At 37.5% G+C, this 24744-nt stretch overlaps 1 protein-coding gene across 16 annotated transcripts in view; it reads right to left on the bottom strand.

Moving 5' to 3' along the window:
• LOC139984532 (uncharacterized) overlaps window positions 1-24744 on the bottom strand; it is a 46499-nt gene that overhangs the window by 2882 nt on the left and 18873 nt on the right. Inside the window, exons 9-23 of one of the 16 annotated variants that reach the window (XM_071998448.1) lie at window positions 24215-24401; window positions 23540-23667; window positions 22546-22734; window positions 21785-21922; window positions 20890-21038; window positions 19872-19973; window positions 17143-17294; window positions 16058-16176; window positions 14123-14319; window positions 12354-12483; window positions 11572-11622; window positions 10366-10428; window positions 5502-5810; window positions 2978-3070; window positions 1327-1383 (exon numbers count right to left, since the gene is read on the bottom strand). In XM_071998448.1, coding sequence (XP_071854549.1) covers window positions 1327-1383; window positions 2978-3070; window positions 5502-5810; window positions 10366-10428; window positions 11572-11622; window positions 12354-12483; window positions 14123-14319; window positions 16058-16176; window positions 17143-17294; window positions 19872-19973; window positions 20890-21038; window positions 21785-21922; window positions 22546-22734; window positions 23540-23667; window positions 24215-24401 — 2064 coding nt within the window. Of the gene's footprint in view, window positions 1-1326; window positions 1384-2977; window positions 3104-5501; window positions 5811-10365; window positions 10429-11571; window positions 11623-12353; window positions 12484-14122; window positions 14320-16057; window positions 16177-17142; window positions 17295-19871; window positions 19974-20889; window positions 21039-21784; window positions 21923-22545; window positions 22735-23539; window positions 23668-24214; window positions 24402-24744 lie in introns of all 16 variants that reach the window. The other 15 variants (XM_071998449.1, XM_071998450.1, XM_071998451.1 and 12 more) reach the window with 15 other exon arrangements.

Raw genomic sequence — 24744 nt, 5'->3', positions numbered from 1 at the left:
TTACATGTCTTCCAGTGCACCGTTAAGAACATACCTTGCATTAACATTAATCTCTAAACATGTTATAAGCAAAGGCAACAGTGTCTCTTCCTCTCTAGACTGTCCTTTCTCTACTACAATGTTTACTGTAAATTACTGATGGCAAGATGAAACACAACACTTTGTTTTATAGAGAATGAAGATTGCTTACTGATATCCTACCTGTAAGGGACCTCATTACGTTTAAACAAATTGGCACATCTACGTAAATGTTAGTACATGGATGTCCCACGTGCTCTTTTTTATAAAGACCTCATTGTTTCTAGCAGAGGTCAATGCTATTTTTTGGGCAACATAGCTTAAAATGCAAATTTTAGCTTGGGATGTCTATTTGTTATCATCATGGAATCACTGAAGGATGTACCTGGTTTGATTTGAACTAACTTTGCTTGTGGGACCAATCCAAAGTGGAGGGGGTGGGATGTTCATGTGTGGGAGGGGGAGGCACTGGATTCTGAATCCTTCCTTTATTATACTTTTGCTTCACTAGTGCACAATGTCATATGCATATGTATGTGAAGTCAGTGGATGATCAGGTGTATGTGAGGCCGTCTTTGGTTCACTTTTGTAAACAAGTGGCAACAGTGGCAATAAGAAAGGTACAAGTTTTCAAAAACATATTTGCTCCTTTAAGCAAACGTCTCCATAGCCCCTAGTGTTAGCTTTCTATAAGTGTGGTATGCTTTTAAACAATTTTTTCCTGGTGTTTTTGACCCTATAAATTATTCCAACACATTCAATAATAGTAAGGTTAGAACAATCAAATGTCTCAGAGAGTAAACGATGCTGCACGATTGGCTGAAAAATGCTTGAGTTTTGCACACCAGTGACCACTATTTGACCTTGTAGCATATTGGAGGTCGATGTTGACGACCTTCAAGTATGTTTGATGATGCAATGAGGCTAGACAGGAGACTTCTCTAGAACATGACTATCTACTCCTATGCAAGGCAAACATATATTCCAATTAACATTTAAATTACCTCTCTCATTAAAAACAGATGATAAAAGAGATAAAAGAGTCTTAATTGAGTTACTATGTACAAAGCCATGGACGATGAAAGTGCAGTTTAGTGTGTAGGCATGTATGTTACAGTGCTGATGTTCAACTGTGAGAAGTATACACCCCAATTATCCGCATCCCGGATATATGTGCATATATATATATGCATAGTAGATATTCTTGTTTGTGAAGGATATGTCCACACACAAAAATTCAATTTCATTTGTGCATGGAAATGCATGTATATTCTTGTGGACATATCCATACAGTTTAAGCCATTTTACCTTGTGCGCTTCTTTCTCGAGACGTTCTCGCTCCATCCTTCGCATGGCTTCTAGCCGCTGTGGGGATGTTAAATGAAAGAAGAATGGAGGTGATGCGGGGGTGAAATGAGTTTATCGATGGGAGTCAGTTCAGATGGTTAGTCTGTAATGCATTATAAATAAAACATGATCGTTGTAACCATGGAAACATGAGCTGCCAAAACCTCTGCAGAGAATATATGGACTTGCTACTACAGTAGCTTCACCAGTTCTTTGATGGATGTTTTATAACGTGAGTGGTCGAACCTCAAGCTAACGATACTCAAAGTTAAAGACGGCTGATTGATTTTCATATGGGACGACTGTTAGATCATGAATTTTGGAAACTTTTTAAGTTTGTTTGTTTTCCAACATTTCTTAAATATATATAGTAGAAAATACTCAAGGATTGATTGCCCTGTGCTTCTGAAAGTTATTCAAGTGGAAAGTTCAGAAACATTTCTGTCCTCTGTGGGTCGTAAATGAATGGAATGGTTTTTCCCGAGTCTGTACGTGCATTCAGTATGTGTTAATGTTATGAAGAAATGGTTTAAATAAGTAACATAAGTTGAAGTTTCTGTTTTTTTTTATATAGGGTTCTTGGAGAGTTCTTATCATTGTTACATTTTTTGCTACTAAATAGCAGCCAAACACCATCTCAAATCCCATTTGTTTTATTCACACAGTAACCCTTTGTTTGTTGATACAAATGCTAATCTTCTTTTTTTAACTGAGGAAACATCCATGAAAATCACACCATTTGGAGTGAACACTTCCATGTGGAGTGAACACTTCCATACAGAGTGAACACTTCCATTTGAGGTGAACACTTCCATGTGGAGTGAACACTTCCATACTGAGTGAACACTTCCATTTGAGGTGAACACTTCCATGTGGAGTGACACTTCCATGTGGCTTGAACATGTGGCGTGAAAATCAACAACACTTTGAAAAGTTATATATTTCAGATAGAGAATGGTCAAAAAACAATTCTCACTGTCTTTCACAAATTCTCACGAGCCCAAACTGCAGTACTTTCAATATAGATTCCTTCACAGTATTTTACACACAAACAAGTTGCATTTCTTAATGAGTAAGACGTATTCCCTGCATCGTACGTTGACAAAATGTTGTATTGAAGTGGAGATGCTAGAGCAGTTACTATGGGCCTGTAGTTTTACAACAGAATTTATTCTGAATGCAGAAAGTTGATTCTTATATAAACCAGTTTTATTCTCTGAGAGGGATGTATTTTTTGGTTATGGGAATTTCCAATGTCACACATACAATTTTCTTTTAAATACATATGAAATGCTATATTTTTTTTTGTAAAGTAAAGAACGAAAAACACACAATTGAGAATTTTCTTTCTCACAAATTTAAGTTCGCTGTTCAAGTGGAGAAGTATAAATTTTTATAAACAGAGGAAACACCAAAGAAACAAGGTGTAACTTATCCCGAACTGATAAATGCATTTATCGACTGTGTTGACCCTTTTCATTTAATTCAAGATTAAGTGGTCCATTTCGTTAACGTCGTAAATATCTGTAAAAATGCATGAAATTGATATAAACTGGAGGAAGGCCAAAAAAAGAAAGAAAAAGAAGAGGTAAGTAGTATATGTATTGCAAACCTTTATAGCCCGCTCCTGGGTTCTCTCCTCTGAGAACATTGGGATGCCGTTGTTGCTTCTATGGAGGTATCGGTTCACGTGTGGTGTGTACTTCTTCAAGGTGAATTTACCGGAGGACGCAGGAGGCTGGAGGAGAAACCAAACAGAAAATCATGGATATGGTTAATTCTTGATATTTCAGTTCATGTGAATGAATGGCACTCCAACATGTCAAAACAGGTCTACGAGGTAGGATGGGGAGGGGGGGGGGGGAGGGGTGTGATTAGGGTGGTAGGGCTTCAGACGTGTCATCAGAGAGTTTTAATAGGCACTTATTGGGTTGGTGTGTGGGTGGATATAAGTGTTACTGTTTTCTTGTATTTGTCTCTCTATTTACTTATGGGTGCGCTCTACTAGACAAGTCCTCTGGGTTTTTTGGAGTGCTTCCTTTCACAATTTTCCCTGTTATTGATATGTTTTGTCACTTAGTTAACTTCTCTGTATTTATATTGTGAAGAAACAAAAAAATGAAATGAAATGAAAATGAAACAAGGAGTAAAACCAAGTATCATGGGGATAAAAAGTGTTTCGGTCCCTTGCCAACAATCTGACATCGTGACATCCATTGTGGTTACCTACTCCTCATTTTCCACAGCTATCAATTTTTTCTCAGAAGATCTATGGGTTTGCATACCTCTCTTCTGCATTGCCATTCTCCCAACAAAGCTACATGGGTAGGCCTAGTAGGAACCCATTCTGCTATAAATCAACCCACAACTACATGTTATAGGACCCTACTCTGTATCATTCTTATCTCTGATTTGAATGGAAAGTACCCATAGGCTGTGCAACATTCTTCCTGTGTGTGTTAGTCAGTAGTAACATATGTGACTGCGGTTTGCAGATGATCGGGAGGGAATGGGAAGGAAAAGGGGGTGAAGGGGAACAAGGGATTAGGGGAGTCAGGGATAAGGGGTTGTATTAAGAGATAAAGGGGTAAGAGCATGTGTAAAAGTAGGTTGGCCTGACGTTTCCTTCCTAACAGGATCTTCTTCAAAGGCTAAATGACAAGTAACAATAACAGAATGGACAAAAACATGCACAGAATACAGACAGGCTAATGAGGGGTAAGAGGTAAGGACTTTGTGTGGCTCATGCTGCAGAATGATGGAACTGCTTACCAGATCAATATCAAGGAGTTAAAAATCCAGAAGGCATGCCAGGAAAGGAGAGAAAACAAAAACTACATTAAAGGAATATTCAGACAAAAAGGTTAACATGAGAAACTACATGACTTGGAAAAGTATATATCAAAGAAGAAAAGTTATAGTAAAAACCTTGAAACATGAAATGCTGTGATCAACCTAGTAAGACTACACAATAAACTTGTTCAGACAAACTGAAGCAATTAGTGCATAACATGTTCAGTACAATTAGGCATTAACATTATACACCCTGACACAAACATGTACGGTATAAAGCACTAGCATTTTAATACTCTGATAGAAACATGAACTGTATGAAGTACGAGGCACTAACACTAGAGACGCCTGATCATGCAAAAATTTATATGAGCCACCAACCAACCCTTGAAAGTGTTACCTCAAACAGTACATATCTACACACCATGACAGAGATGAATATAGCCCGGCTTGGCCAGCCATTAAAATACACTTTTATGGCAACAAGTTGTTCATCTCTTTGCTCAGAATTCTTTCATTTCAATTCATTATACACTGATAAGGCAGTGCTTAAATTGCAGGCAGCTGTTTGTAACCAAACTTGGTGTTTAAAACTGCCAAATCTAGCTCTTACAGTGGTAGTTCCAAGGGCTGCCGATAACCATAAATCGGGCAAGAATCACATGTTGACATTTGTTCGAAGCATCCACCGATTTATTCTTGACATTAAGTCAATGCCATTTTAATACGAGTAGATAATGAAGATGAAATAAGAAAAGAGAAATGGGTTGACTGCTACATAGAATGCAAATGGTAAATGGAGCTATGATCTCTAATGAATAATAATGAAAGATATGAATAATCATTAGATGATATGCATAAATGATGGGCATGATATAAATATGCATTATGATCATGATGAAAATAATGATATGAAAAGGCAAAGGCTGTGTTTATGAAATGGGTGCATCAGTTCCAAACAGATAGAGATGCATTATGAAAGAGATGGAATGAATAAGTGCAAAGAATTTTACAAAAATGAGATCTTGCATGATATGCCTACATGGTATATGTTCAAAAGCAAGTTAAGAAAGAAACTATTTACTTCATTTGTTGAGCGTTTTAGCTAAATGAAGAATGTCAAGAATTAATCTACTCAATGTATCATGCACATTCTAATGTAATACACCATTAATTTAACCTTCTCAAATGATGTTAGAATAAGGAGGATCTTGGTATTCCATCAAAAACTGATTGATCAGTAACAATGAAATATTAAACCATGTTAAAAATCAGTAGGAATGATGTATAAATATTCATGAGCTACTACTGTACACTGCATATTCAAAACTGATGTTAGTTACATTCTGTTCCAGGTCCTGCCTGTCACCATAATCATAACAAGCTTTCAATTCCAGTTCAACTTGATTTGCTCTTTGTAAGGGCTCTATTAAGGAGTGTCTACGATAGTCATTAAAATTCACAGATGGGTCTGACTGGGCAATTAATTGCTTAGGTTGACCCGGTGGCAATTGGTCGATAGGTAACGGATGGGGTAATGAACCGCCATCAATTGACTGTAGATGATATGTTTTTGGAGTCAAATATTCCATCTGTTGTTGAACAGATTTGGGAATTGCTTGGAGGGCTTGTTTCAATTGGAAAGCAAAATCCTATGGGAAGGAAGCATGCAAAGAAAATGAAAAGAAGAAAATGCAACATTGTGAGAATTCTGGTTTGCAACACAACACACAACATGTGCTGTAAATCATCAGGATTGGTAAAGTCACTGACTGATCTAAATGTAACCTGGAAAACACTTTATTGTGGAGTGAACACTTTATTGTGGAGTGAACTCTTCCATTTGGAGAGAACACGTCCATGCAGAGTGAACACTTCCATTTGAGGTGAACACTTCCATGTGGAGTAAACACTTCCATGTGGAGTGAACACTTCCATGTGGAGTAAATACTTCCATGCAGAGTGATCACTTCCATGCAGAGTGAGCACTTCCATGTGGAGTGAACACTTCCATGTGGAATAAACACTTCCATTTGAGGTGAACACTTCCATTTGAGGTGAACACTTCCATGTGGAGTAAACACTTCTACAAAGAATGGTGCATAGTCGACGTGCATATCTAGAATTTTCAAAATGGTCCTGAATTGAATGGTCTTCAATTGTCCGATTAAACAATTGAATGTTGACAAGAGAGATCAGTTCATATGAGACCTTTGAGCTGTTTTTACTCTTGATGATCAGACAACATCATGCATGTGTCCTAGGACTATGGTAGCCACACATCACGATTTATTGGGATTGAACTGTCTTTGCAACAAAACTATATTATCCCGCCAACTAAATTGTCACGATTTTCTAAAGGTATCTGTGACGTTCAACATATTTTACGGAAGTATACATGTAGTACCCATCAGTATAAGGGACCGATGTAGTACACATCAGTATATGGACCGATGTAGTACCCATCAGTATACGGGACCGATGTAGTACCCATCAGTATACGGGACACATGTAGTACCCATCACTATACGGGACACATGTAGTACCCATCGCTATGAGGGACCGGTTCGAGAGCTTGATGTATCATTTTGTGCGCATGTGCATGTATTATATCAGTTAAGACAGGCCAGTATGTGCCTACAACATTCGAGCATGCTTGCCACAAACTCTTGTGTCTGGCTCATTTCAATGTGTGAGCATTACAGTTGTGCCCTAACAGGCTACTAAGCATGCTTGCCACTGACTCCTAGCAGAGGCTGATTGATTTGAATCACAGTCCCCATTTCATTGGTCAAGTCCAATTAACTGCTCCAGGTTGGCAGGAACAAAGACATTCATGGTTGCTTCGATTTCAAGTTAGAAATATGTAGTTGACAAGTTTAATACTGACACAAGATGTTGCTTTCTTAGTGGTGATTTCAAATCGAATCAGGCATTGCTAGCATGTTGGGGCACCAACAGGTCAGTCCTATTGAATATAATATTAGGAACATTCAACCAGCCGGTACCATGAGTTTGCGGCAAGCTATACTAGAATGTTGCGGGCACGCACTGGCCAGTCCTAATTAACATGATATATATGAATATGCATATATTCAGTTACATGCTCCTGTTTATAAAGCATTACTAATAAAGACAAAATTAGCACTAAATACGATGGTTATAAAAGAGGAAGGGTGGAAGCCCTTCCCAGAAGATGTCTCCTCTAATTACACTCTAAGAGCAAAGAAAACGTCTTGTATATATATTTTAACCAGGTTACATGAAGGTCAGCACAAAGCACTATCACATAGAGAAATACAGATTAAATGAAGCTTTTATTAACAGGTTAAAAAAAACAACCATAAATGCACCAGAATTGTTCATTAAACCAACAAGTTATGTTAATATATTATTTATACCACACTACAAAGTAAATAATCAATTTGTTAATGAATATTAATAAATTCACAGTAAACATACCAACAGATCGAGAATCATTAATAACAGACGAAAAAAACAGACTTTTACAAATTTTTAAATACTTAAAGAGTAAAATAATGGATTTTTTGCTGCAATAGAGCAAAGTTTTTCATACTAAAAGCTCCATTTAAGTTCTATATTTAACCCTTGACCTAATATTTAACCCTTGACCTCATGCACAAAACAAGACAATGATGGAGGAAGATGGAGAGCAACTTCATACAGTCATGACAATTGGCTACATCCAAAGAGAAAAAATAAAAGCATTCGACCATTTTAATTCTGGACGATTTATCAACCGTTAAATACTATTTGAAACATCATTTGACAAGCTTGAATAATTATCCTATCAAAATGAGCATGAAAAGTATTCATATATCTAGGATGCTCCAAACTGATGAAAATATTGGTTGGCAAATAAAGAAGACATACTTCTTTTAAACTTTGAGGCAAAAAAAGCAAACTAAGCAGACACCTTAAAAAAAAACTCTCAAGATTCTGTTGCTGATATACTGTTAGCAACATGTTACTTAGCCTCCACAAACAAGGAAACCATTACCTACAGTCAGGGCTTTACAACTCAACTCCTGCAGACTGACATAAAAATTACCCAACACTCTCAGCATTCCTACTCTTTGACATTACTCGGGTTTTTTTTTGCTTGCTTCATGACACTTCCAATGATGCTTAGTTCTGCAGGCTACACCATAATTATCCTATTTTGCTTATATATATATAAATATATATATATATATATATTTATATATATATATATTTGTTTGTCTTTGTTCTATTAATGACAATTCAAATGTTAACAAAGAGAAATAACAGTAAAATATTTGAATTTATAATCACCCAAGAGAGATTAGAAAAAAAAAGAGCCTCACTCCTTGATATGAATATTTGACACTCTACTTAATGCGCAAACTTAGATATGAAATATGTGTGTAAAGAATAGAAAAATGACAAAGGGTAGTACCGTAGAAGTTCACAGTTAGTTGAAAAGAGGAGGGCAATGACATCTTTCTGAACTCTTAGAAACATGCGTTGGACAACATGACGATAATTGAGTTTCCTAGTACATTATTGAGATGATGTCTTTTTTTTCAGGAATGTCCAAGGGTATACTGCTAAAAGTCGTTCGGCTATTTTCCGTAAGGTCTTATTAAAGGCCATCAGAAGAAGAGGAAAGGGTATTTTCTATGCTGAAATGAACAGAGGCCATTTAGAAATGAACAAAGGCAATTTAGTGACAAAAAACATGGCCGTTGTGTCGACCCTAGCGACAAAATACCCTGGGACATAAGATAAGGCCCCATTAAACTAGTGATGAAGCATAACCCTATTGGAAACAAGGGACGCGTCCCTTTGTGCTGACCCTAGCAGAACACCCACCTGGTAGTCTAGCCTAATGGGGACTACAGATGTGAGCATGCATGCTACCTAGAATACTCGCATTGTAATCTGTATCACTGCCGTTTGGACTGGTATTAAACTTAGGCTGCTAAACTGTCCATGAGAAAGATTTACTAGGAAGAGGAGCAGGGTTAAACTGAACAGTAAGGACCAAGTGTGATGCGCTAATAACAGTATTTCCTTTTTGTTGAGGAGGGGGGGGGGGGTATAACTTTTAGTGTTGTTACACTGCTAGTAAAGTGGTCATGGATCTGCCACGTACAAACGACACGATACATGTCATGGACCACTCTCATCACTTTCTGATAAACGAATATTATTGACGATATTTCCAATCGGTATGAACTGAAATGTTTGGAACTTCATTTCGTCAAATGTCTTTTTTGAAACGTGGACGAAGCTGCACTCAAACTAAAACGACCGTGTGGAATGTAGATTAAACATGTTGGCAAGTAACGTTTCTGCTTTAATATTGGTTAGTATTCCATTTTAATATATACGAGATACCGACCGATCGATGCACGACTGTGAATCTCATGGACGGAGCGAGGGTTGCCACCGACAAGAAGAAATGTTACATTGTTAAACAGAAGGAGAGACAAACTGCACAAAAGGACTAGAGAATAATTTAAAATGCAACAGGAATGCAAAATCTGCTAACTAGTAAACTGCTTTTCCAGCCTCGATAACCTTATAGTTTCTTGAGCAAATGTTGATGTAAAAAAGGGCACATCGTATTTGAGCCTTGGCATATAGGGCAAGCAGAACTGATGTCATCGACAACTGCGTTGGTATCTTTAAGGTAGGTTTAATATGAAGTAGGATGACGAATGGATTGACTGGTTCATTTCATTTAATATTACTCCTCCTGGATGCATAATGATCTACAAGCAAGCTTGGCTTCAAATGCAATGTGCGCTCATTAACACAGGTGGAAACAAACAAAAAATGAACCAAGCAGCAGTGCTTCAAAAACAGTGATAATAATAAAAAATAAAAAAAAATGCATGGTAAATTTCCATTTTGATATTGAGTGAGTAGCCTTGGTTCGCTACACAAACAAACTACTTAACATTTTCTCCAATTGATCAAATTTTGTTTCCCCCTTGGCAAAATAAACTAGATTATAATTTTAAATCTTCAAAAAGTGCAAGACATTGTAAACATAAAGGTGATCATTTTTTGAGCTTCTTTCAACATTATTATATGAATTTACCAGCAATTACTAAAATCTTGCGAGACTAAATGGAACTTCACCATGCATTTTCTTTGTGCAGTGGTATCACACACAACTGAAACAGAATTTTTGTTTTTTCGTTAAAAACCTACAGAATTTGATTCGGGATCTTTCATTTGAATGCTAGGCTTTGTACGAGGACTATCGGAGTGGCTCTGTAAAGAGAAGATAGGTTGACGGAAGAGACAAGAGGCAGATCTATGCAAATAAGAGATCATGAATATTCATGTTTATGTTAAATGAGTTGGAGTGCTGTCTATGGTTTTTTAAGATGACCATGCATGCAAAATGAATGGGTAAAAATGAAGAGATTCTTGGTATTAAGTGTTAGGTATGACTGTATATCTTGATGATATAACACACAGTAAACAAACATCGCCGGTTACGACTGACGACACTGTTGTGGCAATCACATCTGCTATTACATCCCCACCTGAGATAAAATGTGACAACACTGGGTCCACTCCGACTCAGCCTATCTGGGTTCATCTCACGTGGAATAATGCTCGACTATTATTAATTTTTAAACTCTCAGTTTTAAATCGTAATTCAAGAGGTCAGAATGAAGAAGACACACATATTAATAACACTACCTTAAGTGTACAATTATATATGAACAGTGTAGACAAAAATATTATAATCACTCATAGTCACCCTGGTTACTGGTTAGTTGGAATTTTTGCAATGCTGTTTGTTATACTTATTGAGTCATACTTTAGCGTGTGAGCTATTTCTTTGAGATAACAACATGCCGGATTAGAATAGAAGAACATAAACTACAGAACTAAAGCACAAGGCTACTAAATAGTAGATTTAACTACAAGTGAATGGAGGCTAATGGAAATCTCACTCCTCTGGGCTTTGACGCCTACAATTCAGTCCACCCATCATTTGAATCATGTCTATACAAGAGTCCTCATGTATATTTCAAGCTTTATTTTGATCCCAATGCCAGGGTAACCCTTCCCTCAACCTCAAAACTCACCCCCCCCCCCAAAAAAAAAAAAACTAAATAAACTGACGATATAAATACTGCCAGTATATATAATTTTGGTTTGAAACAAAATGAACAAAAGGTAGAAGAATAAATCAACACTCACATTTGATCGAGAAAATTTGGCTACAAAACCATGTTTCTATTATATGTAATTCTGTGACATTTTTTGTTATTATTCATTAGTATTATTCAAAATCCATGTGAGTTTACTCCTTTGAACTCAAACTGTAGTACTTTATGAACCCTGGTTACAAGAACTTATTAAATCTCAAAAAAAAAAAAAAAACAATCGAACCCTCACCTTCCTCCTAGGTTTTGCAGATCTCTCCCCATCCAGGACATCACTCTGTGCCTGTCAGGGATAAAATGAGCACAGCATAGAGGGATATATGATATGAGGCGAGGAGGAGGAGGAGGAGGAGGAGGAGGAGGATGGGATGGGAATCAGGCAGAGAAAATCATCACATAACACATGACATGTTCACAGAGAGCAATATTTATCATAAATGCATTGAAAGTGTTGTAATGGTGAAATGGGAAGTGGTGGTAGTGGGGGGGGGGGTGTGGGTAGCAGGTGGATGGGGATGTTTGGTCCCTACTGCCTTGATACTGATGCTATCTGAGTGTATCCTTTCTACTGAAAGGTTAGTTTTTTTATTTCACACTTTTTGTACTTAAAGTTAAGAGATACCAGTTAAGAGTTAAGAGATACCAGTACTATTGTTGAAATAGTAAGGACATACCTTAAGCTTGTTAGATGGTATCACTTCTACTGACGAGGTATTTAAGATAAACAGTATGCTTACTGATGGAGTTACTATAATGAAGGAGGCAATTAAAACATACCTCATGTTTACTTATGGTATCACTGCTATAATGGAGGAGGTATTTACCCATACCTCATGTACCATATGGTATTGATACAATCGAAGAGGTATTTTAAGAGGTACCTCATACGTATTAATCGTCGTTAATGCTGTTACTGAAAAGGTATTACACCTCATTCTTGCTGGATGTGAACCTAATCTCTTCATTACAATCGCTGAATGAAAATTATGACCAAAATATAATTGTTTTACTTACACTGGCAGCTTTTTTCTTGGTTTTCGTTTTCTTCTTTTTATGTTTCTCCCTTTTTCCAGGTGACCCCCCGTCTTGTTCCCCGGGCTCCATCGGTATCTCTGACTCGGAGGCACTGTCACTATCACTGGTACTTTAAGAGACGAGAAGAGTAAAGTGATATTTTATTGAGTGGTTCAAGGAAAGTAGAAAGTTGCACAAATTTAATCCGAGATGCCGAGCGGTGCATGCCAGTATCGTTCCTACTCGTGGCTTTAAAGTACGACGTAAATCTTAGCTGACATATCTATTTTACTATACTAAAATAGAATCATCAACATAAATATCTTTCTACTATACTAAAATAGAATCATCAACATAAATATCTTTCTACTATACTAAAATAGAATCATCAACATAAATATCTTTTTACTATACTAAAATAGAATCATCAACGTAAATATCTTTCTACTATACTAAAATAGAATCATCAACGTAAATATCTTTCTACTATACTAAAATAGAATCATCAACGTAAATATCTTTCTACTATACTAAAATAGAATCATCAACGTAAATATCTTTCTACTATACTAAAATATAATCATCAACGTAAATATCTTTCTACTATACTAAAATAGAATCATCAACGTAAATATCTTTCTACTATACTAAAATAGAATCATCAACGTAAATATCTTTCTACTATACTAAAATAGAATCATCAACGTAAATATCTTTCTACTATACTAAAATATAATCATCAACGTAAATATCTTTCTACTATACTAAAATAGAATCATCAACGTAAATATCTTTCTACTATACTAAAATAGAATCATCAACGTAAATATCTTTCTACTATACTAAAATAGAATCACCAACGTAAAAACCTCCTGTTTCCTGTTTTTTTTTTAATCCCTTACGATCACTCCTATGTATAATAACATTTTGATCTAAATGCCTTTAATGTTATAAATAAAGTTAAAGGTCTACAGTCTAGTATCAAGGCAAGACCTTCTCACACGACTTTACGACAGTTAACCCCAGGTCATTGGTACTACAGTGCACCACATCTACGTGGGCCCCTGGGGGTACTTGCCATCGTTTGCAGCAACGACTATATGTACAAGCTACCCTATTTCTACCTCTGGGTTAAAGAGAGGCAATGGAGATAATGTGCCTTGCCCAATGGACACAACGTAATGATCTGGCCGGGACTCAAAACCTGCAATCCTTAGATGGCTAGTCCATTGCCTTAGCCATTTGAACCCATTCTCCGAGAATACTCATGATCATATTACGTACAGCATACATACATTGTCTGTACAGACTAAGATCGGAGTATTCTCAGTACAATCAAAGATTGCAGAGGGAAACATCTATAGTCCACAATCTATGAGACAAGTAGGCCACTATGATGTCATGCATTCACATTTCAACAGTTGCTATGGAGATCAACGTAAGATTTCAGTCTCAGACAGCATCGCAATTACAGACCTCGACCGATTCAGTCAAAAGAATGACATAAGATGTCCTTCTCGACAGGCATCACATCAACAGCTCTTTGCTAACTCAATTTGGAGATCAACATAAAATTTGGGTCTCTACCAACATCAAAATAATAGATGCCAGCTGACCTAATCTTGAGATTAACATAATAAGATGTCTTTCTCAACCAGCATCACAATAACAAATCTCGGCCGACTCAATCTAGAGACTGATGTGAGACGTAACATAAACTTGCAAGGAGGAAAGATCTGTATTTCCTTCTACTCATGATTTCAACTCACTCGGACTCGGCAAACTCTGACATGACATGGAGGTCATGAATAAGGTTGATGCACCCCTGAATGGTTTCGCTGTCCATGGAGTCAAAGAACCGCAACGCCTCCAGCTTGCTGCGTATTTTGCTGTCTAACTGTTGTTTCTTGAGTTTGGTAGATTTGCTGGAATGATGATTCTTAGAGGAATTTGTCCTTGATGTGATCTGTGAAAGGTAACAAAAAAAAATCAATTTCAACAAAAACAAATGTCCATTCTTATATTGTCTTCCACTTGGCTTCACAAACGATACTGGTATTCCCACGACTTAATACCAACAGAATAGATGACATACGAGGACTTAAAGGTTTCACTATAGCAGAGGTAACCTAGTCCCCTTACATTCTCCCATGTGCTTTTGAACAAAACTGAAGTCAAAATTGGTTGTAATTGTTGCAGCAGTTTTTTATGTTGGGTGCACCCGGTCAGTTTGTGTAAGAAAGGTCACGGCTGATGGGGCTAATCATATGTCAAGTTACGTAACGTGTTGAAAGCACTGAAAGGAACAGTGTGGTGATGTTGTGTGCGCTACTAATGGTTCTTGGAGTAGCAGGGTTGTTGATAAGTCTGGGAAAATTCACGGTTTTAAACCACAGCAATTGGCAGGTTAAAGGTATCGGAAATAGTAGATTTATGGAGCTACTGAGGGTGTTATGGTAGTATATGACATTTAACAACAGAGGAGAAATAACGATAGAAGAGTTATTGACACTCGTGTTCATGCTTTGCTCAAGTGTGTCACAGGTGTTCAAAGCTGAGTTTCAACATTATACATTTCCCAAAGTGAAGCATATCACAGGCGTGTGGTAGGATTCGGACTCTTCCTAGGCCCTTCCATTTTCCTATTAATTTCGGACCTCATAACCGAGGAGGTTATCTAGCGGTTACAGTAATTTTGCAAATATCAGCACCGTCGGACTATCCAGATATTGTGAAGTCCACATAATCAATCACATAATTAACTCACTTGTTACTTGTTTGCATAAACTGTAAACAATGAAGATATTCTCCTATCAACAAAAAATGATATATTTCAAGACCTTTGGAAGTTGTTTACACCAAATTTGTACATAGGAATTAAGCACAAGCGTAACTCCTTGAGCCTCGTTCACATTTGAGAACGCAAGGAGAATCGGACTCTGCATGGCCGATCAAAGATTGTAGTGTGGGTGCTTGAATACACAGGATCAGACCTATCAATCATGAATTCTCTTTTGGGTAGGGTCCTGATCCCGCAAAGGATCAAGATCGTAGTGTAGACACCTGACGGGATCAAGGGACCCGAGATCCCCGGTTACTCGACCTTGTCACTTCCGCAATAACCGGCACGGAAGTAATATAGGAACATACAGAACGAATCCCTGAGAGTGAATTGTGTACAATCATTATGACCTTTGACCGATTGTATGTTCAATCATCATGACCTTGGTACGATTGCATAATGTTCTCTGTTTGGCGTTCAATCATTGTGACCTTTGACCGATTGCGTAATGTTCTCCTATCATTGTTCAATCATTGTGACCTTTGTACGATTGCGTAATGTTCTGTTTGGCATTCAATCAAGGTGAACTTTGACCCACTGCGTAATGTACTCTGTTTGGCGTTCAATCATGGTGACCTTTGACCGAATGCATAATGTTCTTCGTTCGGTGTTGATCAACCTTGCGTTTTTATGAGTGTGCAGCTTTAATACCTCTCCGAGGGAAGAAACACACAGGATGCTGACCCTTCTTGCGCGTTTTTTTAAAAATGTGGACAAGGTTTTTGGAAGCCCCTGTCCAAAATTGTACTGGTCTACATTGTACAGATTGACCAGGTTTAAACTATGAACAAGGTTTAAACTATGAAATTTGAGAGGGAAAAGTCGGGGAATTGTGATACCCCGGCAACAAGTCATTCATTACCTTAGAGAAAACTGAGCTGGTGTCGTTGTTCTTCTTCTTTCTCGGAGATGCATCTCCTCGTTCCCCGCTGCCTGTCACCAATTTGGGAGAAGCAGCCTCGTTTTGAAGGACACGTTCATCTGAAGGAAATACAAATTACTTCATTATGAGGAAAAATGACTATACTTTTACTGGCTATCTTACATTCACTTAAAAAGTTTTAATGAATGAATTTTTCTTGTCTCTACTCTCATAACCATCTCTTTCCTACCCTTTCTATCATTTAGCTCCTGTCATTTATTCTCATCTCTCCTCTCATAATGTTCACTCCCCACCTCTCCCCATCTTATCTTCTCTCCTGCCATCACCTTCTCTTATCTATCTCTAACATCTCCTCCCTTCATTTTTCTCATTTATCTTCTGTCATTTTATTCTCATCTCTCCTCTCATAATGTTCACTCCCCACCTCTCATCTCCTCTCCCCCATCTTATCATCTTCTCCCCTGTCATCATCTTCTCTTATATATCTCTACTATCCCCTCCTCTCCACTCTTCTTCTATCTTCTCTCATTTATCTCATCTCTCCTCGTATCATCCTCCCTTTCGATTTCCCTTCCATCCTCCCATCCAGCTCCTCTCACCACATCCTCTAATCTTATCTCCTCTGATCTCCTGTCATCACCTTCTCTTACCTATCTCTACTATGCCCTCCTCTCCAATCTTCATCTATCTTCTCTCATTTATCTCATCTCTCCTCGTATCATCCTCCCTTCCATCCTCTCATCCAAATCCTCTCACCATATCCTCTAATCTTATCTCCTTTAACCTCCTGCCATCTGTCTTCTCATTTTATTTCATCTCTCACCTCTCATCTCACACATCGGTCATCATTCATTTCCACATTTTTCTATTCTAATGTGTATTATTATATTTTATTGTTCTGTTTTCTATTGTGTTTTAAATTCTATTGTTCTGGTTTACATCGTGTCAACCTGTATTGTTCTCTTCTGTATATATATATATATACACATATATATATATATATATATATATATATATATATACACATATATATATATATATATATGATCACTGATATCACATACCATTGTTTTGGAGTGTTGTTCCCTGTTCGTCATCATTTTCTGCTAGTAGATTTTTGGCAAAGATGTTAAAGTTCTGAGGTACCAGACCTCGACTGGTGAGAACCTGGTGGGTGATTACCTTGGTCAGCTCCAGGATGAATTCTGAGTGTAAACTGCAAGAGATAGGATATCAACAGTTGATAAGCAATACATCAGGAAATGATAAACCTTGTCACGAAATTTGTTGCTTGATGATTTAAGATACAAACCAGGCTGTCACCCCTAAACAACTTGGGAAGGAAAATAAAAGAAAAACATTGCTCCGTTTGGGAGATACCGTGGTTTTTAAATGAATGTCAGGGGGCCGGTTTCTGTCAATGTGTTGTAATGTCACTAGAATGCCTTTTCTTTTGGTTTTTGTCACATTAGGTGAACATACAGAGTATTGCCAGCAACAGGATTATTCTATGGTCACATTGAAAACAGCAAAATTCTACAATTAATATTGGCAAAAAAAACTCTATCAAGGAAAATATGCAAGCAGTCAAAATAAAAGAAAACATCTCAAACTAAACCTAAATATCTAATGCATCCATGATGTTATAGTTAAATTTTCTGAACAGGTAATTGGAAATAGGACATTTAGTTTAACATTTATGAACAACAGATGATAGACAATAAAGAATCTCAGATTCAAATCAGATCCTAAAGCAAGACGAGACTCCATCAACACTTAAAGGGTGTGAAGACCCGCGCAAAAAGAAACCTCTAATGCCGGTAATCTGACCTAGTTTCGAATGAGGTGTAACAGAAGTGTTAAAGCACCACCATCTATCCCAGAAAATACACACACACAGCTTGCTACCATCGGTAATTAGACACTAGTGTACAGTCAGTACATATAGCTGCGGTCAATACCCACAGCACAGTGTACAAACGATACAGCGATGGACATCTCAGGTCCAGCTAAAGATAACAAGGTATCACGTTTCATTACTGTCTGCACTTTGTAGCGACAAGAGAAAAACTTCACCTGCAAGCAACAGAAAGTTAACTTCTTAAAGATGGCGGCACGCTGTTTGGGGCGAGTCTTCAATGCCTTTAAAGATTTAAATTGGATCCTAAAGCAAGACTAGACTCTAACAACACTTAAAGGATGAATTAGGCTTTAGCAGTTTAGTTCATGATAGAGAGCAAAAGAGGATCGGAAGGTTTAAAGAAATGATCATTTCATGTCAAAGTAGATGTCAGTGTGCACTACATAAGAAGAGACATGTAAGCAATTAAAGGAATTTTTTAATTGGCAGTCTATTGGGTATATGAAAAAAACTCCATCATTTTTGGGGGGGGGGGGCTGAAGGGACGCTATCATTAGCAAGCTACACTGTAGCGAGGAAAGTTCAAATTTCTGAAAGTATAATAGCGATTTAGATGGAAATTTCTCGGTGAAGTTGCAAGTTAGCAAGAGACATGTAAGTGATTAAAGGCATTTTTTAGAGGCAGTCTATTGGGTATATGAAGAAAACGCCATCATTTTTTTTCGGGGGGGGGGGGGAGGGCTGCAGGGACGCTATCATAAGCAAGCTACACTGTAGTGAGGAAAGTTCAAATTTCTGAAAATAAAATAGCAATTTAGATGGAAATTTCTCGGTGAAGTTGCTAGTAAGCAATCATTTGAAGAGTTTTAAAACGTTCCAGAATTCCCTAACTCGGTTTTCTTCATTATATATTGTTCAGATATTTGTTAGTCGAGCGATTTTTTTAATCACAGCGATTTGCGAGGTATGTCCACATTCCTGTGTATTGTATCAAGGCCAAGCTAAGAGTGAGATCTGAAAATGAAAATTTTCTGCCAGGACGGGCCAACATTTTCATGACAAGGCAAGGCTTAGGGCAATACAAAGCCAAAAAATGATATGACCGGCAGGACTGGATCACATTTTTCACTAAAAGATTCCTTTAAACATACGGTCCTTATGCATTACTTATGACCAGGTAGATAACAGTGCAAAAAGTCAAGGGTTGAAACAATGGAAGCTATGAAACACAAAGTCTCTGTTTTATCAAATTTTGTCCTCTTAGAACAATTGCAGAAAGAGATGACCACTTTATGCCTTGAGGATAAAACCCTTAATTGCATGAAAAAAATAAATTAGATTCATCTCGGAAAACCAATGAGCAGTAGCTTCATCCTTACAAAAGTTCATCATATAACCAATGGTGTAAATGTTAGATTACTTTTCAACAATATCTGTGTAAGCTAGCCAGTGACTAGCAGCTTGTTTGTGGCACACATTACTACAATGGTTGGGAGAGCTTTTAATTTTGCCACTTATCGAACATTGAATTCGTGGACGTTATACGAGATAGGTTAGACCAGGGGTTCCCTAACTGGGGTGCATGAACCCCCAGGGGGTGCGCGAGTCCATCCCAGGGGGTTCGTGAGACATTTCTGAGAGTCAAAACTAGAGTACTTTTTGTAGAACTAAACTCTGATATATCATATAATTTAGTAATGTACAAAAGTCGTACCTATCGACAAACTCTTTTCGTTTTTTTCATTACAATATTACACTATGAACTTGACCTTTTACGAAGCATTGCTATGCGTATTATAGTATAATAATGACTCAGATCGTGTCTCGAAAAGTTGAGGGTTTGTGGGCAACTCTGACATCCACAAGGGGTTCGTGGGGGAATAAAGTTAGGGAAACCTGGAGTTAGACCTAGAGGTTAGTTTACATTGTTACCTTTTGTCTTCCTGTGCCTTATGGTATTCTAATAAGGCCTCGCAGAAATGGCGGCCCATGTCTTGAAAATCCAGAGTGTTGAAATGACGAGGGTTGTCCTCTCTGCGGGGAAAAGAAAAGTTATTTCTACTAATCCATAGATTTAAGACATAGAAATTGTAAAATGATAACTTCAGTGGTAGGATGATGCCACATGGACGTATCCTGAATGTAAGGAGTAAAAGAGTTCCTTAAAAGTGGAGTTCCTTATTAGAGTTCCTTATTACGTGGAGTGTTAGCTCAGTGGTTAACGTCGGTGTCTTTCAATCATAAGGTCCTGAGTTCGAGTCACTCCAAGATTAATGTATGTCGTCTAGTTACAGAGTTGTTGACAATTGACAAATTCATAATCATGGACGTTAAATATGAATCTAAGAGACTGACTTCGGTCAGCTTGCAGCTTTGATAAGCCAATGATGGCTTCTTCGTGAGTTCCTGCTTGCAGGAGGATCCAAATACATACATAAGTTATATGCCAAGCTGATTAATGATTAAATCCAGCAGAGAGGAGACCTCCGGGCATTCTGCTTATCCTGGGAATTTACTTCCAGGTATCACTGTTGTTTTCAAGTACCAAAGTTTTTCATCAGAACTATCCAATCAGAATGGACGATATTTTCCAATTTAAACAAAAGTGATGCAGCTGTCAACACCAGCCACACTATGTCCATGTTCCTTTAGACTATTTATTATCCTACTACAACCCATTCCATTTCAATTCAGCAAATGCACCATGGATGCTCTACAATTCAATGCCTTGTACCAGACATCCAACCCCCCCCCTCCCCCCCACCACCACACTCTGGTCAGCAATATTGCTTCTGAGCAGTTTATTTTAACTGGATAAAAGTGCTTTACAAATTCTTACATTATTATTATTATTATCATGGATGTCTTCTCAATAATTAGAATAAGGTACACCCTCCTCTCTTCCATTCAGTACCACAATCTGTCATATTTTTCCCTAGCGTCTACTAACCTCTGAATGTTCTTGCTACCACAAAATGTGGCTTCCATGGTGAAGCTGTTGGTGATACCCATCTGACGCCACATCACCACCCTGCCGGTCGATTCTTTGCAACGTCTCACTTGGAACTTACAACCGCCAAACGAGAACTTGTCTGGAGCCTGCAAGACCAAAAACAAGCATATATGTCTCCAAGGGAGGAAAACATTTGACACTTAAATATCACAATGAAACTTCAGTAATAACTATTGTCACCCGTTCCAAGCCAAGGGAATATGTCACACATATTCTGAGAGAATTACACTGGCTCACGATCAAAGACCGAATTATTTTTAAAATATTGATTTTCACATATCGCTATTTTGTTAGAATTTTGGCATTCTACTTGTCAGAACTTCTGCATCCATATCACGCAAATCGCAGTTTCATGAGATCACACAATAAATTACTTCTGTTTGAAAATTGCTCCAATCGTTCATGGGGCAAAAGAGCTTTTGCTGCTGCTGCCCCTTCTCTGTGGAACAGCCTTCCAGAACATGTAAAACACAGTCAATCTCTTGCTTCATTTAAACTCTCTCTCAAGACTTATCTGATGAAAACTGTTTAATTAATTGTTCACTGTTTCCCATTTTTGCTTGCATTTTTGTCTTGTACTTTGTTTACTGTTTTTTGTTTTGCTGTTGCACTGTTTGTGTCACTGCGCCATGATTGTCTTTTTTGACGCATAGTGCATTATAAATGTCCATTATTATTATTATTAGCATGGAATTATTCTCTTAAAAAACTTCCCTGTGGAAAGGTTATAGAATATTGGCAAAAGATTCATTACGTAGAGTTATATGAACGTCATGAAACCAAAATATAAACGGAGAAAAATGCTTCTTGGCAAAAACTCGAAAAAATATACCTTCTTTGAGATGAGCCAAGGGAACAGCCTTTGGCAGAGGAAGGTGGCAGCATCCATTTCTTTGCCTTGCTGGTCGCAGCCGTAGATGAAGACGTTGTGCTTGCGACTATGACCGTGCAAGTCACAGTAAGCTATCACCTACCGACATAAAGATAAAAAAAAAGCAATCTACCTAGTCCTGAGATTTTAATCAATGATATTTGAAACTTGTACTTTACTATCTAATCACACTTAAAAACAACAAAACAGTGTGATTTGTATGTTAACTTCACTACACTGAGAACATGGAAATTAAAGACAACAGAAAGTAATGAGTGACTTATATGGTTTCTCTCTAATTTAGAAACAATGAAATCAAAACTGAAAGCAAATTAAGAGTGTTTTACATCTGTTTCCTAAGTTAGAACCGAGGAAATCAAGTTTTAAAACCAAGTTAAGAGTATTTCACATCTGTTTCTGGTCTAATGCAGAAACAATGAAATCTAAATTCAAAGCAACCTAAGAGTGTTTCACATTTGTTGCTATGTAAGAAACAATGAAATAAAACTTAAAACCAAGTTCAAGTGTGGTTCGTGTCTAATGAAACAGTGAAATCAAAATTAAAAGCAACTTATAATTTAAGAGTGTTTCACATCTGTTTCCTAACTTAGAACCCGGGAAATCAAGTTTTAATCCAAGTTTAAGAGTATCTTATCTCCAATTCTGGTCTAATAAAGAAAGAAATTACATCAAAAGTTAAAACCAAGTTCAGAGTGGCTTACATCTGTTTCTTGTCCAAACTCCTCCAACATTGTCTTGGTGTGCCAGATTGTGGGGAAGGACTGTTTCTTTGGGTGGCGAAAGTTACGGTTGAGGTCTCTAGCTGATAGGGAACAGCGATAGTTCCCCACTATGACTCCATCCGGATTCAGCATCGGTACTATCTTGAAAGTAAATGCTTTTCTGAGGTTCTGTTTAATTGAAACAAAAGAAAAGCAAAACATTTTTAAATTGAAGATTAAGCAAAGCTAACCTTCTGTGTGCAGGACTTCTGAAACACAATTGCTAGCCATGTAATGATTTTATTTTATTTAGAAAGCATTGCATCACAAATGCATAGCTAACTGATGTTCTTGAACTGGTGGGGGAGGGGGGGGGGATCGTCATTAGCTATCTAAGAACAAAAGGAAAAAAAGAAGAAGAAGCCTGACGAGATATCCTGTGTTTTCATGAAACTTCCTGACTACTGATGTAAAACCTATCAAGACCCTCAAATTTGGCAGAATGCTGGAAGAGGTGTGTAATTATTCTCAGTTACAGTCTCAAAGTTACGAATGAGATGGCTTGCTAGACATTGCTGCATAGTTACAGGCAAGGTCACATGACATCATATCAGCCCACCTGTGTCAAGAACTGATAAGCTGCTTAACAATCACATACTTAATAAAAAAAATTTAAAAAAAATTAAAAAAAGAAGAATTTTCTAGAATATAATCAAGAAAACTTTGTCGTAAAAGTTTAAAACGTAAATATAAAAGGGACTTATCAGTAAATATTATCAAAAAATAGATCTCTGTAATGTTTTGCAATATAATGCTCTGCAACCCTTGTTTAAGAAATGTTATAATCATCTGTTTAATATACAGATTAGGCTACTGTACACAAAATTCATAAGTTAGCTTGTCCAGTATTGAAAATAAGACAAAATTTAGAGGTTGTTTCTCAAGTTTGTTGACTAGTTTTGCTCGCAATGTTAAAGAATGCACGGAAACTTACATTAGCTACGGAATCTGCGCTAGTGATGAAATCCAGGAATCCCTTCATCATCCAGCTGGCGTTGGTCTCCCCTGGGTGAACCCTGGCTGTTACCACGACTCCCTTCTTGGATTTTTGTTTATTTTTATCTAATAAAACAAATGGATGCATATTTACCTTGTTAATTAACGAGTTAAATAGGTTTAGTACAGTCTGTGATGCTCTGACAAAGAAATATATTAAAGATAATTTAAACAAAAAGACTTTATCCAAAGATCTAAAAGGTTTTAAGATTCAAGAGTTGCTTGGATCTCATCAATACATACAAGAGAAGTGTCATGTATAGCCACTAAATGGAACATACAGAACTGGCAAATGTCTGACAATCTTTTTAAAGCAATCCCAATATAGTTCTGGGCCTTATCCCTCCCACCCTCTATACCCCCCCCTCTCCTTCTCTACCTCCCTCCCTTCCTCATTCTCTACCTTGCTACCTCACTCCCTCTACCTCCCTCTCTACCTCCCTCTATTCCTACCTACCTCCTTCCATCCCTCCTCCAACATGAAGACAAGTAAGTACTGCGGTAGAGAGGTTCATCTAAACGATGGAATGGCTAAGTGAGAGAATCGTATGCAACACAGATTGGTAACAATAAAGGGAATCCAATGTATAACTGTACTATTACATAGATTTACCTGTAAAATTACTGACAGTGAGTAAGAAGCAGCTATTGCCAGCCCTACTCTCGCACATCACCTCCCGCTTGATGTGCTTCTTCCTCTCCGAGTCAGAACAGATGGTGTCCAGGTGTTGGCATAGATCCGTAAATGTGAAAGGGTAACAGTGGGTTAAAAAGCACACGTCATTTTCTTCTGGGAATTCCTGCAATGGGAGAAGTGCATACAGTAACCTTCTCCATAGTGATCAAATATTCTCTAATGAATGTGCAAATCATGGCTTTTTTTCAAGGTACCCATGCTTTTCAAACAAATGAAACTTCAGACTTTGTCAAGACCAAACCCATTGTACAGTTTAGTGTGAAGCATGTGCACTAATGACGACCGAATGTTAGGCTGCCTTTAGTAAGCCTAACAATTTTTAACTGCTGCAACATTGTATGCTAACCCCTTTCATTGTGTTGTAGTGAGGGAGAAGTTAGAAGAGATCCCAGAGTAGGACATACTGTAAGTTTGATTTATGCCGTTAACTTTTTCTCACACTTTTT

Source organism: Apostichopus japonicus, chromosome 17 (assembly GCF_037975245.1).
Source record: "Apostichopus japonicus isolate 1M-3 chromosome 17, ASM3797524v1, whole genome shotgun sequence".
NCBI classification, from domain to species: Eukaryota; Metazoa; Echinodermata; class Holothuroidea; order Aspidochirotida; family Stichopodidae; genus Apostichopus; species Apostichopus japonicus.
This window is presented reverse-complemented; position numbering and strand designations above follow the sequence as displayed.